This window comes from Physcomitrium patens, chromosome 14, assembly GCF_059467195.1.
Source record: "Physcomitrium patens ecotype Gransden chromosome 14, ASM5946719v1, whole genome shotgun sequence".
Taxonomy (NCBI): domain Eukaryota; kingdom Viridiplantae; phylum Streptophyta; class Bryopsida; order Funariales; family Funariaceae; genus Physcomitrium; species Physcomitrium patens.
The window spans coordinates 3084388-3101905 of record NC_143423.1 but is presented as its reverse complement, the minus strand read 5'-3'; the positions used below and the strand labels follow the sequence as shown (position 1 = coordinate 3101905).

The 17518-nt window shown below is 35.9% G+C and overlaps 1 protein-coding gene across 4 annotated transcripts; it reads right to left on the bottom strand.

Moving 5' to 3' along the window:
* Positions 1–324: 324 nt before the first annotated feature.
* On the bottom strand, positions 325–7948 carry LOC112291383 (protein PSK SIMULATOR 1). 4 transcript variants are annotated; one of them, XM_024538712.3, is made up of 13 exons: positions 7478–7948; positions 6064–7189; positions 5351–5631; positions 5087–5179; positions 4773–4863; positions 4096–4207; positions 3833–3930; positions 3611–3680; positions 3199–3305; positions 2399–2515; positions 1978–2054; positions 1565–1609; positions 325–1399 (listed from the first exon to the last, which is right to left on the bottom strand). In XM_024538712.3, exons 2-13 carry the CDS (start codon positions 6466–6468, stop codon positions 745–747), a joined length of 2151 nt encoding a protein of 716 aa, XP_024394480.1. In that variant the 5' UTR covers positions 6469–7189; positions 7478–7948; the 3' UTR covers positions 325–744. The 4 variants fall into 4 exon arrangements, with proteins under 4 accessions (XP_024394480.1, XP_024394483.1, XP_024394485.1 ...); XM_024538715.3 differs by lacking the exon at positions 5087–5179 and having other exon boundaries at positions 7478–7870; XM_024538717.3 differs by lacking the exon at positions 6064–7189 and having other exon boundaries at positions 7478–7771.
* Between the last annotated feature and the right edge of the window lie 9570 nt (positions 7949–17518).

Here is a 17518-nt window from a genome sequence, read left to right as displayed (position 1 = left end):
AAAACCTTTCAGGATACCTGGTGTTAGCAGGATGTTTTCTGTTCAGGAGGCCTTTCCTCCCCTCGATGGCACTTAGCCCCCACCCTCATTCATCTGCCAACCCGCGTATGGGACCCAGATTGATTGTAGCTTACTTTATTACATAAAACACCGGAACTTAAAAATAAAATAAAATAAAAGGAAGTGCCGTGAGGTACCCACTAAGTCAAAAGCACGCCCAAAAGGCCTGGTGTGACTACCGACTTTAGAAAGTCAATGGACAGAATATAGGACTAGCTAGGCTATATTACAAGACAAGAGCCTAGATTACGGTACACTGTTGAATAGATCATGAAAGTGAGGAGAAGAAACCCCACTGACTGCTCTGTGAGAGGTACAGTTGTTAATAGGAGCATTTAGAAACGTCTCTTCGGCTTAACTACAATCGGGAATGCTCCATCATTTACAACGTGTGAAAATGAGGCGTGGGCATATGCTGTCACTAACTTCTACAGATATTGCTTTCTGCTGTATCGAAGTCTTGGTGGAAGACATTAATCCTCTTCAAGAAAAAGAACGTGACTAAGGTATGGATCTCGAATGCCCTTCCTACGTGGACGTGTTGTGCTTAGATGACATGTAAATCGAGCAAGCTAGCTAGTCAATCTTACTCACGAAAAAAAGGAGAAATATATTATCAAGAAAAACTTGGAAAGTGTCGAGAGAACTTCAACTTCAACACAGCATGTATAAAGCGAAGCATCACTATACGCTATGCTCGTTTACTCTATGCACATCATCCCTAAGAGGATCGACCTTACTGTTTCTTGGTTTGTGGATAGTTTGATCAAGTTCAAACTTCTTCGCCGTACTTGAAGAATGGCTGCTGTTTTGGCTTAACTTTGGCTGTTCTCGTTCTGCGAGGACAACGCTGGAGTCGAATTCTTCCGACATACCGAGTCCTGGAGTAAATATGGGACTCGATGATGAACCACTGTCAACATGACTCAACGTAGATTCGTCCTCCTGTGAGAGCTTCGAGCTGCTTGAAGTCACTGGAGCATGATGAGGTAGGTTTGGAAACCCATTCGAGAAACTTGGTGAATTTGAAAGACTCACTGAGGCAAACATTTCAAAGGGTGGGGGGGAGATGTTCCTCTCAGGCGGTACGAATGGCTCAACTAATTTTCTTCTACCAAGTTCCACCGGCTTCTTATCCTGTGTCTTGTTCGGAGGTTTCTGTGGTAACAACTGTACATTGCTGTTCTTGTTCATGTTTTTCCTTGCTCGGCTGACCAAATGATGCAACCCAACAATAAGTTCTAAAATATAGGCCTCCACTTTCTGTTGATTCGCATGGTGCAATGTTTGCAACAGTGTTATTTCTGTGTATCCCATTGCCTTCCGATCGGCTGCCGACCTGTTATTACAACGACATAAACATAAACATGAAAAGAAAAGCCGGAAAAACATCCACATGCATTAAGTGTAGAGGGCATAAAAATGTAATTCGCACACTGATTGTTGCTCGAAATTATTAACATATATAGTACTGAAGGAATACGATCTGGGAAGACATACTTACCCAGTATTTGCCCACTCACCAACCCATCCAAATCCATGGTGAGCCCTGAACGCCAGAAGCAACGAATTCCCGAAGACAATTATTAAGTCCATGATATCACCTCTTGAAAATCATACTTCATAGCATAAATGCACTTTAAAATACATCTAACTTAGATGATATACCAACACAAAGACGCTGTTAAATATGAAGTTGCAAAATCTGCAGCTAAAAATTGACAAACAACAAGATAAAGAAGTACAAGTAGACATGCAAAAACTATCTGCACCAAAATAACGCTGTCTTGCAATTGCCCGATCTCAGGAAAACATCTTGCTGTGTAAGAATTACAATCCCATTTCTGCCATAATCGAAAAAAATAAAAACAAAGAAATGATTTAGAACAAATGATAAACACTACTGGTGATTCTTACTTCGTCGTGTTGGAAGCAACTGGAACCATCCAATCCAAAATCTTGTACAACTCACTTTTTAATTCGTCAATTGTCATCTGCACAACAAAGTTAGAAGGTACTGTTGAACAACTTCCTCAAGTACAAGTTCTACGTCTGATGCACGACATGCAATTTACCCTTCTTTTACGCAAATTTTGGGAACGGTGTAGAGGAAGAATAAGGCCGAGTTCGACCGCGTAATCACTGTAATGTACACTCCATCACTCTAACGCTTCTGCTTTCAAATATCTAAAACAGGACAGTACCAGCGTCCGGTTCTAGTTAAAATTTCACAGCAACAAATTCGCAAGTGCTGCGACGTTAACAATTCCTCTTTTATATTCCACACCATCTTGAAAAGGGGGCGGGAGGGTTTGGGTTTCAACAGAATGAAACTCACTTGATCCAAATTGGAATTTTGCTGTAAGCGAATTCTCAATGCAGCTTTCATAGTTGGGGGCAACCCTTGATAAAGATTGTCCCTTGCGTTAGGAGGCACCGAACTAGGTCTTGTTACCTGCATGTATAGATATCAAGAAAAAGTTGAGCATTGGAGTGGAACCCAATGCCGCTGTCAAAGGACTATTAACAACTGCTTCGTAATTCGAAAGTATCTAAAACAATAAGAAGAAATTCGTCCACATGTATCATACGAGATCAAGGAAAAAAAACACGACTAGAAGGGGCACAAATTCAGACGTAATTAAAAGCCATCCACATGAATAGCCCCTTCAGGACCAATACCATAAAGAACCGCAAAATTAAGCAATCTCATTAGTCACGAGAGGAAAATTAAACTCGAGAAATTTACACTAAAGTCTCAATCTAAAGATGTCGAAATGAGGTAGAACTTTAGCGGCACCATTTTGCCAAGGAATTGTTTGATCCTAATTCAAGAAAAGTTGTCAAAAAGAAAGAAAGGAAAGAAAAGAAAAAACTCCTAATTTGAGAAAACAAACTCATATCTTGGATCTAATTTCCACCTGGATTTCAAGTCCAAAATTTGTTCTTTATAGGATTTTTGAACAGTAATTTTTAATCATGGACCTTGGCATTGAGATGTAAATGTCGGGTTGTACAGTCCGTTAAAAGAGATATTCCTAGAAACACAACTCTGCTATATGTGTCACGATTGGACATTTTTAGCGAGATAAGTGCCGACCGTTTTGAGGGAAAAATATAGAAAATACATCATCATACCAGGGTGTCTATCTGATTGATGATATTCGCATAATGAAGCGCCAAGCCAGATGTTCCAAGCTTCCCAGTCTTCCTTGTGCAGCCGTTCTCAGCCTCTTCCAAGAATACTGCAAGTCACCATTTATAAATACACATTATCTAGATCAATGAAATAATTACATAAAATAACCTCAGCTAAATTACACTGAATATTGTAATCCATGTAGACCCATTCAATCCTCTTCACCTTTTAAGAACAGCTCAAACTTTTTGCTATTAGTATTATTATTTACTTGGAGAAAGAAAGTATCATGTAAGCTCTTAAACTAACTGCTAATTAGCAAACTAGAAAAACGGCTTTCAACAAAAACACACAAAAGTGATGTGAAATATCGTGGATAACGAATTTAGGAACAAGAGAGCATCAATTTACCATCAGGCCCAAAATTTTCATTGATTTCTTGGTAAAGATAATATACAATATCCACCAATTGTTCCATGACCTGAAACATTCGCATTTAGAGTTTAAACTTGCACGGCAAACGATCAACACCAGGAACGATGCAACAGTGAAATACCGACTGACAGTCCTAATGACGATGTACTTTAGAAGTTTTTATCGACAAGTGATTGCTATGAAGTACTAAATTGTTACCTCTTCTAGAATTTTAGCCCATAATGATCTCCTCTTGAGCGTCTTTACATGCCTTTCCTGGCTCTTAACTTCACTCTTCAAGAGCGACACTGTTTCTTCTGTACATCAAAACCCCCAGAAAAAGATTTTAGCCATAGTCGTCCATGTCATGAAAGCTTTCGAGCCGCGTTATGGAGATATCTCACCACTTTACGATCATTTCAGCATGTCGAACTATCATTGCTTCTCTAACAATGAGCAGAGGAAAACAAGGAGAGATGGACCTGGTATCGCAGCACCACGAGCAACATTTCCAGAATAAAACTCCTCCTCTTGTTGCTTGCGTTTCAGATCTATTCTGAAGCGGTCCAAGGAATGCAGCTCATGATACAATTCCTGTTGCAGCACCGTGATCGTTTGTCAAATATCTCTCTTTTTCACCTCTTGAGAATAACTGGACTAATCGTTTTCTTGAAATTCAACTACAAATTGGTAGCACCATATCTATTGCTTGGAGTCATTCGCATCACTAGTCACTAAAGCGAAATGTGTTAAATTTTCCTTCTCAACGCTCCCTGCGGTCAGTTGCTTCACAATGTAAACAAGGTGGCTCCTGGTAGCGCCTTCATAAATCATGTCGTTCAATTACTCCCTCAAAAATGTAAGAATTATTTCGACCCAGACTTTGCTCTCCTGTTAACATCCAGAAAACTCCAAGTCTCTTCTTCAATCGCTTCTTCACCGTCCCATAGACATCCTAAGAAGCTGAGCAACGGGTTGCAAGTCTTATCCTTCCGCGGCTCGCACTAAATTACCAATCAAACAATTTTTTCTAAGTTAAGATCCGAGCGACGGTGAGAAGTCCACTAGCGCACTCTGGGACAAAATTGGGGTCTGTACACAGTATTTAAGTGCCCCGCTTTCTAGTTGTGTTGTAGAGTGGTGGAAGCAATGTACTGACCGCAGTGTTCTGAGCAAGGACCATCAAGTCATTCATGACACGATTTGCTTCTTCTTTAGACTGATGAGGAACAGCACCATCTTTGATCAAACTGCACGAAATAACACAATCATGTAGAGGTCAATGAGTAAACAACTATATGGTCACATTAAGTGAGCTTGAAAACAATAGATGCCGACGAAATCCTCAGGGTTAGGCATTGCCAACAAGTCCTACTCTATCATTATAGATTGAACTCACTTTCTGAATTTTATGCTTAACAAAAACACGGCCATGAACCACAATATTATTTAAACAAAAGAAGTCACTTTTACCGAGAGAATACTCGATCAAGGTTGTGCCACTGAGGGTCGCGGCAATGATTACCGAACCTAACAACCTCGTCCGTGAAAACCTTGAGCTCATGCCTGCCACTCGTAATCACGACAGTCCATCTCATACACTCAATGCCAAAAAGGAAGTAGAATAACGACACCAAGTGAAGGACCTCTATGACCCTCGAAGAGAATCGATTCAGTAAGGGCATCTAACCAGCCCTTTGACGTCGTCAAGTAATTGGGATGGAAAATAACACATACCTCTTGTCTGCGGCAGCAATACTCATGAGTTCTTTATAATCTGTAGAGACCAAAAGTTGAACGCCCTCTGAACCCAAGGTTTCCTCTGTTAATATTTTCATTTCCTCTTCACTTAGAGACTGTTTCAGATTGGAGCCTTTCACAATTGTGTTGGCAACTTCGAATGCCAAAATACCAATCTTGTTTCCTTTCGGAACTACTCCGGCTGCGAAAGTTGGCCCGGCTCGGTTAGCAACTGAACTCCCAAGGTTGTCAAATGCTTCCACAGCCTTTCCCAAGACCTGCCGCCATGCATACTCAAATAAGTCCTACAAATTTATCCCCACTTGGAAAATAACCAGAGACGAACATTTGTTCCCATACAACCAGACGGCCGCATTAAACGGGAATTGAAGCAAGAAAATCAAAAAGAGGTGTTTAGCTAAAATTGCCATGAGAAAGGTAAACATCATTTATGACGCTAGAATCAATCCGTCATAAATTATCACTCGACCATTCACTAGCATGACGAGGAGATATATTTGAAGAATGAACGTCACTCGCGACATCAGGCTGAAAAAGAGTATGAATTGAGCCAGATACGTATGCTTCTCAACATATGTTTGATTCAACTGATTAAATCCTGTGCGACGACTGCTTGCGATTGGCCAATTTATTTGACGTAACAACGGAATCGAAGAGGGAAAGCAGCATAGGCAAAGGCTAGCACGTACCCTAGAAGCACCCTTCTTCGCAACTATGGAGGTCATATTTCTCACAGTACTGGCCCTACCAGATAAAATCCTAGAAAGCCGCCTCTTCTCATCTGTGTTCCTTTCATCTTTATCAATGACGGGAGCAACTTCCCCAGAGTCCACAGTCTCAAGGTCATGGTCGTTCACCCCAAAAGTAAATTGAACGCCGGTCGCAGAAATTATGTCTGCCATTGCAGGAGGTGGGTCGTGCTTACCCTTCTCCGAGGCTTTTAACTGATTCTGAACCATTACGGTGGGGTTTAATGTAGTCATCTTCTCGTTGTTCAGTGAAGGCCATCGATGGTGAGGAACGTTCTTACAAACCTCCTCTTCGTCAATGGGCTGCTTCTTCCGACAACATTTTCGTGAGCACGCGGCCCCCATGTTTGCTCTTTGTTACAACGCACCACAAGGTGTCTCTGTAACTAGAGCAAAGTGTGGGAATCTTCCCTGCCTCTACCGCAGAGTTTGTCCAGGACAATCGGACATATCCTTCTATCACACTGACTGGAATGGCGATCCATAGTTACAAAATCTACAAAACCCCCTGCACACGGGGAGGATTTCACACTCCTGTCTCCACTACAAGATGGGGATCGAGCTCGACAATCCAATTTTCGAGGCCGACAGAAACGATCACCCGAAAATCGGTGCATCAAAGAAGCCTTTCATCTCGCAGAAAAGGTTGAGCATAACGGAAATGGCTGCAAGCGTCGATAGTACACAGTGGCCCTTTCTCACTCCATCGTGAGTACATTTGGCAGAAGGAAACCCTCTAATCAATCCCTACAGGGGCTCAACAGATTGATGTGTAGAAATCATAGCCCGGCAGCACTTCCACGTTCTTTCCGAGACATCTCTGATCGGACAAAAATTCGATTCATCCCAGGCGTACGTGTGAGTTTAGAGGGCAAGATTGCAAGCAATGTCCAGCAAGTTAAGGGTAAAATACACATATAATGCTTCAACTGTCAGGATCTCTGGCCTCGTCCTGCACTTTGCCCAGAACCAGTCCAGCAGTAGTCGGTACACATGTAAAATGCACTGTAAAGGCCGCTCTCTGTACACTATTCTAGCACCTCCTCAAGCTGCACTCTGCCACAAGCTGCACTGCAAATCTGAGCACCACTGACATGATTCGAAATGGATGACACTTGCCAACTTTTTACTGAAGCAGTCGTTGCCTGAGACCCACTATGCTTGAATCGAATGGAAACAAGTGGACGCAGTGGGTCCGATGTCAATTCACCCCCCAACACACAGCAAATGTTACATCCATCCATAACAGTCGACACCATGCGCTGACACACACACACACACACAAAAAAAAAAAAAAAAAAAAAAAAAAAAAGTGTGTACTACGACAGTACCAACAAGCTCACAGATACCACACCTGATGTAGCAACGTTGAGAAGACGCCATCGCCACCATTCTTGCGACGCATCCTCCTTGCATGTTGGCGTCGACCGTTCATGGCCAATCACGACCTTACTTCCCTCCTCAACCCTCCCATACAAACACTCCGTCAAACCCTACAGATCCACCTCCCGTCCCACAAACTCACACCCCACAACGAAAAAAAACCAAATAAACACAACCACTACTCTCACATGCCACACTCCTCCTCCTCCTCCTCGCCTTCCACCACCACCACCAGCCTCGATTCCTACACACAATTCAACTACACCGATCCGTACCTCAAATCCCACCCTCTCACAAATCCCTCCGCGTCCTCAAAAACACACACCCCTCACACTCCGCGTCCTCGTCCCTCGTCCCCGACTTCCCTCCACTCCGCTCCTCACCTCTCCCCTCTCCTCTCCTAGCTCCATACACATGAAACACCAGTAAGAACAGCTCATAAACGAACGCACAGCATATCCCTGCGAGCGCACTCTCTCTCGCATCACCATCAACCCACAAAGCTCTCACCGAAAGGAGCTGATGCCCAGCTGGAATGAAACCACAACTTCCAATAGGATCGCGTCAATCCGACGAGTGTACACAGCAATTCTAGTCTCCGCAAGGATTTGGTCATGGAAGGAGGCGGGGCAGTCAACTCTCCCTCTCCTTGTGTCTGGAACACCCCCCCCCCCCCTTCCCGACCCGGGCGGGTCCACTTACTGCTTACTCGTGTTCTCTTCTTCTGTGCGTTGGGTTTGGTTTGGGTTTCCTGTCCACATTCCGGTCCTCCTCGTTCTCCTCCTGTTGGATGAAGAGCTTGGTAGGTCGATAGCTCTGGACCTTGCGAGTGAGTGAGAGAGTGTGAGTTGCTGGCTAATGGGATCATTCCAGGTTAGCTGAGTGGTGGTGGTAGGATGGTGGTGCTTTTCCGTGTAGCTTCCATCGTTTGGGTCCCCCCCCCCTTTGGCAAAGTCCAACTTGGGTTCTGGCGCTGTGAAGTGTAGTTTGATTGAATATATTCGTGTGGGTTTTTTCTTATTATGTGTCGTCTGTTGTGGGTGTGGAGGTTTTCTGTTTTCGTGCGTTTTTATTTATTTTTTGTTTTTTTTGTTTTCCTTTGGTGCAGCTCTGCTTCGGAAAGCCTGGCTATGGCACTTCCAGTGCCAGAAGGTGCAGCAGTTGTTGTTGGCGACAATGCTTTCATGAGCCCTATTATTACTACTACTGCTGTTTCTTCTTCTTCTTCGTTTGCTGCTCCTTTGTGGGCTTGGTCTGACAGGGTGATGAATTGGGGAGGCAAGGAGGGTGGTTGCTGAGGGAGCTAGCTATTGCTGCGTTGGGATTCCCCCTCATCACTCTCTTCCAAAATATCTGATGCCTGTGAGCAATCAAATAAGAATAAAGAAAAAAAGAAAAGCATCTGCTGAAAGTTACAGTGTGCTTCTATCTATCTATCTATCTATTTCTATATATATATATATATATATATATATATGATTTTTAAAGATATTATGAGTTTAAAGTAGTTTTGATTATAAATTTTATGAGATTGTTCAAGAATCGATTGAATTAATGTATTCATGACAAATAGATTTTTTTTAATAAATAAATAAAGTGAATAAATAAATTATAATCTTGAAAAGCTTCATATTTTAAATGGCTAAGATTTTTTGAAATAAAAACATAGATTAAACTGCAATGTTGTTTGCACATGTCAAGTGGTGAATATAACACTAATCAAATAAAACTTTACATTACATACCAATCTGGACAGCTTCTAAATCCACACACGACGCAAACCCATTGTTGCTAAACGGCAGTCCACAAAAGTTGACAGTAAAAGGAAAATCACATACCTTACAGTTTCAAATGTGGGCATCCAAAGAAACAAAGAAACAACTCCTGAAAGTCGCTAATCTGAAGAGTAATCAACACAAAGCTGATGTTTCAGGTTGAACCAAACCCCAACACATGGAGCAGCTTCAGGAGCCTTCATTACGGCACATACGCGAACAGAGGAATCGATGTTGCAATGAGCACATTGCAATAAGGTTATCAACAAAACTGGGTATCAGCCTACAGGACACACACGATCAATACATGAGACCCCGCACTCTCTGTAAACTGTCGCTACACTTGAGAAATGATCATCTAAAGCACCAACTCCCTTCAGGGTCGTTGCATGAAGAGATATCAGAAAACGCCCCAGAATCCAGCTGTGATCAAGTGAGTGTCTGTTTTCCCTGATAGCATTTCGATGAGGTGTGCACACAAGTGAGCTTCCCGCAGAGAATCTGCAGTATTTTATTAGATCTATTGCCAAAGTTATGATTTTACGTTGATGGTGACTGACGCTTTCTGGCCACCTCATGATCGTGTTTTATTCTGTTTGTTTTTTTCATTTTTGGTTTGTTCGTTTTTTTCATTTTTTTCCTTTCGAAGTATTTTTTTTTTTTTTTTTTTTTTTTTTCCTCCCCATTGTCAATCTCTCTCACCGCAGCGCTGCAGGAGCCATAAAACTGTGATTGTTTCGCTGAGGAATGCTGTAAAAGATCATGTTCTTCCCAAACAACTCCCACACGAGTTGCTGTGAAATGAATCCATCACTTATCTCGCCTTCTACATCGTCTGTGGCGATGTGTTCGTGCACATGGTGCGTCGCAATCCGACTGACTCCAGCGTTTCTGATGGGTCCTGTCGATTCCACGGTAAACTCCACCACTGCAAATCGATCGTATTCTTCATACTTTGATTCAATTCTCACATGGTCTTCATCCAGAAGAACCAATTTGTGCATAGATAAGCTGAAGTCAGATGGTATTATAGGCCGACCTAGATAAACATAGTCTAATTACACACAGTGTGATCCAGGATTACATAGTAAATTGATTGCCACTGTATGGACCATGGTTAGCAACATGAGATGGGCTTTTCCACAGTGCCTGAGCTTTCAAAGTGTTTGAGTCCCTGCCATTGTGAACAAAATGCAGATGCTCAAACCAGGAGGCTGTGCTTTTTCTGTATTCATAAACACTACAGCATGTAGTTGACATGTTCTTCAAAAACATTACCTTTATGTCATTGACATGTTCTTCAAAAATAATACCTTTATGTTGTTGAGCAGGGTGGTTGAATTTTGGGAAAGTACTACTTCAACATTGTGACTAATGCCACAGGTGTGTTCTCAAAAAAAAATAAGGAAAGTAAGGAAAACAAAAAAAACAATTGCCCTTGAAAACATATTAATTTTTTATTACATGTTTTCACTTTTTTTTCATTTTTACCTTGACTCATAAATAAAAACTTTAACATCACAATAAGAAATACAATGAATCAATGGCAACTTTTTGATAAGTTTTTTGTGTTCTAAAACTTTGCTTTACAAGAAGATGCAGATATTTTACACAAAAACTGTGAGTAGAAAAAATCACTAATTAGTAAATGCAATGCTTGTATATTGGTTACAATGTTAAAATATACTAATAGATTTGTCATTATATGATACTTCAATGAAAAAAATTAAAAAATCAAAATTTAGTGACTTATATTTTATTTTTATTTTTTTCATTCTGGCTTGTGATGAGACAATCACAACATTTGTTAATAGGATAAAAAATCAACTTTTTTTCATTGCTATACTTTTCTAGATTAATTATTCATGTTCTAAGATTATTAAGTAATTCAGTTATTTAGTAAAAATGATAAATCTCACATTTCCTCTTCAATGAAAAATTGAAGTATTCTTTTTTATTATTATTATTTAATAATTAAATAAAATAAAATATTTTTTCCTCTTGTTATTATTATTATTATTATTATTATTTAATTCTTCATTTAGGCATATTTCCAATGCATAATTTGACAACAAAAAAATTAATGTATACAAAAACAGCCCACTTGCAATATATAGCTAACTATTATCACATTTTCAGTTTTGAAATTTTTTGCAATTGAAATAAAATTAAAAAAAAGGAAAGAAAATAAATAATCTTGCAACATGGGCACTCAATAAATGAGATTCTAGAAGTGGCACTCAACCTTGGAATCGAGCATTTGGATTTTTCTTGTACTGCAACAATTATGAAGATGCTTTGCAATCAAAGTAAACCAATGGCATAGTTTTTCAATGCCCTGGCATGCTAGTTCTTACTAATAAAAAACTTCTTTCATTCAAAACCCTTCAAATATAAGCAAACTCACTTTGGAAAAAAGCCTGTGCTTAAAGAAAAACAAAGTAGAACAAGGAAACAACTTCAATGACCCTGAGCCAATTGGCCACCTTCAAAACAGACTTGGCTTTCATCTACTATTTTTTCTTCCCACATTTAATACTTTTGGAAACAAAATAAACTCTCATTTGCCATGCATTGACCAGGATACTATTGTAAGGCCTCTACACCACCAGCCATTCAAACTTTCCACACAAAAAAGAGTAAAAATGTAAAACCAACAAGGCTGATTCAAATCCCTCCAAAACTACTGCTTAAGTGTAGGGGCATTTTCAGCTGTTTAAGCCCCAAATCAACATGAAATAGATTAAAACGTAATATTAAACAACAGAATGTTCAATTGTGGGAACATCCAAATAGGGTGGTCGTTGAATTGACCACTAATCGTGGACATGATTTGAGAGTTTGAATGGCAATGTCCTATAGGCCCACCTTAAGTAAGAAAAATATGATGTTTTGGGCCACATTAGTCAAGTAAAATGTTGCATATTCCTTCAATGCATGAGCCTTGAAGGTGGGTCAAAGATATCCACACTTCTTCATGTGGATTTGGGCATCACTCCACAACCCCCCCCCCCCATTCCACTTGTACCTTAGTCTCTCTGTAAAAAGAAGCACAATATAGAAGCATTCATTGTATACTTTGTAGCCTCATTAGGGCTACATGTTATGTGGCTTGATTCTTCAATTGGCAACACTTTGTGCACATAATCCAAAACAGTTGCAAAGAGGTTGAGCAATGAGGTTGAGCAATGGCTCACGTTTTTCGATTTTCTGTTGGAGCATTTATTGAACATTTTATGGGGAAAATGAAACAGTGGGAAAAATCATTTTTGTGATTGGAATGGTGCATTTTGTCTGTTGAAGCTCCAAAAGGCTCATGGTGGCACCTGACTGTCAGAGTGTGAACCTACCAGCTTTGTGATGCAGCACCCCCATTATAGCATTCATAAACATGTGGATTTGAAAATATATGCTCATGTACATGTTTATAATCATATTTGGACATTCATAATCTGTGGTCACTATGTAATAGTTTTGAAGAATTGAAAGAAGCAGTACTGAATGAGTGTAAGATTCTTGTTAACATTTTGCATTTTATTTTATGTGGAATAGTTGGCACTGTATTGTGAACAATTGACAATTTGCATTCATCTTAAATTGCATGGTTATAGTGGCTGAGCAAGTTGCCATGTGATGTACTATAATAGAATGATCTTGTTTCATTTATTATTAATGTATCTGTTAGTGTTGAGTCAATTAAGTTCAAAATAACCAACAGATTGTAAGATTTATTCTTACTAGTTTTCTTCTATCTCTAGATTATGCATTTTAACTTTGTTTTATTTATCAGAAAACAGAGGTTTTCAATAAATGAACCATTTGAAATTAAGTGAAACTAAATCATTTATGGTCTCTTCTGCAACACTACTATTTTACAAGTGCATCTTTTGTGAGTTGAATGTAATATATGAGGGTGAATTCATCATTCATATCATTGTACAAATTCATTCTGTTTTAATGTAATTTCCATTATCTTGGTGAAAAATAAACTCTTCTTGTGCACTACAGTTTTTTATTTTTTATATATTTTTGGATACCTCCATAAATATTCAATGTTAATAGTAAAGAGGTAGCAAGTAACACTAGTACAGTCTTCAGTAAAGAGCTTGCCCACAATACATGGCCTAAACAAAGAGTTGGTGACAGGTACACTAATCACACACAGAAGACTGGATTAATTGTAGTGAAGGTTGCTAGAAATTTAGGATGCCAGATTGTGGCTGTGGTTGTGCAGTAGCATTGAATTGGTGCTTCATTGTTTCAAGTGGGACCTAATTGCCAAGGCACCACCACTTTGAAAATGTACAAGGGAACTCAGCCAAACAACAATAAGTGCAGGAACAAGGATGCAAACACCAAACCCACCCTCACTAATTTATGCAATTATATATATATATATATATATATATTATCATTTTTCTTAAAGAAGATACTGGTTTATGACATTGTCTAATCATATGTCATTTATCGATTTTGACATTATTTGTGATGAATTTTGTTTAAAATAAATTTGATGGTTTAGATATCTAAGGTTCATTTGAATAAATAGCCTATAAATTGGAGGATGATTCTAAAAATAATATCCAAATTAAGTACTCTTAACATCCACTTAGTGAATATATAACATTATGTCATTAATATCCAAAAAGAAGGAGAGACACAACTCTGCTAATTTTAATCTGTGACTACAACAATAATTTATTACAATATATATGTATATATATATATATATATATATGTATATATATATATATATATATATATATATGTATATATATATATATTGCATATTGAAAATAATTATTGATATGAATTTATTATTAAAATTTTAAATAAAATTCCCTTTTCTTTGGAAATTGAGTTTGCAATTTTTTTCATTAATTTTTAATTTTTTAAAATGTCATCTTTCAACTAGAAATATTACAAGTTTTATTATAATAATCTGTTTATAATGTTCTTTTCCTTTGATGCTTGATATCTCAGATACAAAACTATTTTTAAAATTATAATAAAAATCAAGACTGAGAAACAAACCAATAATGTTTTCATTTCTTTCCTCTTTTCTTTTATTCAAATAAAAATATAAAGTAATAATATATTTAATATAATGAAAAATGCTTCATTTTAATTTTGTGCTCTCAATAAATTTATATATATATATATATATATATATATATATTTATTTATTGAAAAGCATACTTTGCTTAATTTATAATCGTAGTGGATATAAGTTTTATAAATTATGCAAGGTTTTATATTTTATGTGAGGAAATGACTTTTCATTGTTTTTAAATGATCACATGTATTCTTCCAAACAATAGTATCCAAAAGAATTAGTTTTTTATTTTTATTTTTTTATAATTTTTTATTACCTTTTCATCCCTTTAACATACTTAACCTAGTTTAAATATAACCAAAATAAAAATATAATAGAATTCTACAAGTAATCAAATGAGATTTGATTGTTTATGTAGCTTTCAGCAAAGAAAACAACGGTCTGTTAGTGTAGTTTGTAGAAGACAAAGCACTTAAGACCACAACAAGTGATTAATGCTTCCAATAGCAACCCACAAGAAGACACTGCAAACAATGTTTATTAAACACAAGAGTAAAAAGTTTTAGGCAACTCCATAAACACTCATGTACAAAGAGGATGTAAGAGACTACTCAAATTAATTTCCAAAAATTGATTTAGCAACAACTTTAAACTTAAACTAAAATGGATCAACAATAGAAGAATAAAAATTGCCATTATTTTGACATCTTAAAAGAACAAACTATTTGATGGAAGCATTATTAAAAAGTCTTATAGAAAATAACCTTTATAGAACCAAAATAAACATACAATTGTCAAAATTCTATATACATACATACATACATACATATATAATGCAAAAATAAGATTACAAGTTAATTTTGTAATCTGAAAATAATATCTATTTTAAGGTATGTGTGTGTGTGTGTGTGTGTATATACATATATATATATAATTTTATTAAAAAGAATAATAAAATTATTTAAATTAAATGCACAACCATTTAGGTACTTGATGTGATGAAATTGATGACCTCATTGGAGTTCCTACAAGTGCTATCATTAAGCTTTCCATACCAATACCATACATGAACTACACCTAAAAAAATACACACATACACTAACAAAAGAAACACAATGTCATGGACATACATATTTATTCCAATAATTACCTAAATAATATAAGTAGATAGAAGTAGCTAAAAGTAAATAAATTTGACAATATCTTATAGAGAAGTTTTTTAAAAGCTTCATAAACATGGCTTTGTTTTTATACATGTCTATAGGTGATTGGTAGGTTGAAAACTAGGCCAACAAGTTGGCCACATGTCACACATGTTAGCTACTTGTAGTACAAGTTGAACATATTACATACACATAAGAAGTTTGTCTTACAAATAAAATGTTGCTACTAGTTAGATGGTATATATAGGGGCCAAAGTAAGGCCTTTCCTACTCTTGTCAACTCCTTTCTTGCTTCTAATCTGATATTCATTAATAGCTATTACAGTTTTTTTTCTTAAATATGCATATATATATATATATATATATATATATATTGCCATCTTTCTTTTAAAATGTCTCATTTGTTTAAATACATTCTTTGCATCCTTGTTCTTGATACACAAAGATTATAACTTTATGTAGTTAGATAAGAAAATATTTTTTTGTATTATAAAAGTAGAAAGAAGAAAAGTGAAAAACAAGCGAAGTTGCAGTGTGCTAAGCTTGTAATATGACAAGATTGCAAGATAACAAAGCAATGCATTTTTTAGTGAAAAAGCAAGGCTAAAGGGAGGAATATTCTTGATGAGGTAATTAATTTGATTATAAAAGGTACCAAAATAACTAAAATTGGATATCAAAATTTTGATCTTCAAATTAAATAATATTAATATTCAAGAAATTTTTAATTTATGAAATTAAAATTATAATATCTTCCACTATATATATATATATTTATATATATAATATTTGAAATCATAGAAATGCTTCAAAATAATAATATGAATACATCACGGTTTAGGAAATATAAAACCAACAAATGTATCATAAATCTATTGTTTAATATATAGATTTTCTTACATTTTACTAAATGAATTGATTATTGTGATTTTATTATATAAACTATTAATTTTTTTTAATGATGTCTGTTTTTAGAGTATATTATTGATGTGGTCATTCTATTTTTTAATTTATCAGACAAAGTTTTTAAAGATAACAATGCAAACATATTGGATTTGTTTTTCTTAATAAAAGAATTTGGAGTATTTCATTTAGAGGTTTTAAATTACATAAAAATATTTATTAAATTATTTTATCCACATCTTATTTAATTTATATGATAAATTTATAAAATCATTCAAATATTTAAAAAATGTATCTATAGGATATTATATAGGAATAATATGAAATAAAAAAAATTCGTACTTTTGATTTTAAAGGTAACATACTTGACATTGCAACCTCAAAAATTGTCATATTGATTGTAAAAACATGTTACTTGATTTACTGAAATTAATTTTAATTAAAATTGGAGATATTATATATATATATATATATATATATATATATATATGACAAAGCTGATTCTTTCAATTTTCTTATGCATAGTAGAAAAAATAATGAATTAAGTTGTAATAAATGTGATATTTAATTATATTAAAATAAAAATTATACTTATTATTTTCTTAATATAAGTTTTAGGCTAATTGTTTTACAAAAAATATGAAGAATTCAACTTTTTAAAGAAAATCTGTTTTATATTTACAAAAGATTACATTTTTGTAAATAGCATAAATAAAAATTTATATAAAACATGTAATTTCAAAAATATAATATAGTATAGTATAATGTATTTTAATATGTTATAGTATAATATGTTAGTATAATATTAGTATAAATAGTATAATATATTTTAATATATCAAATAAATGCTTATTTGATATATATGTATATACACACACACACACTTATTTTCAAAAAAAATATAGTTGTAAAGTTGTCAAAGACTTAGGTAATTATTTTTTAACATCAAAATTTTAAAATTATGAAATTATAGTTTTAATTAAATGACTAGTCCTAATTTTATTTTCATTTTTAAAATATTGATTTTGTAAGTCAATATTGTACAGTATTAATCTATGTTGTGATATAAGTGTTAAAAAAGTAGTATCTAATAAATCATACGAATACAAGTTATA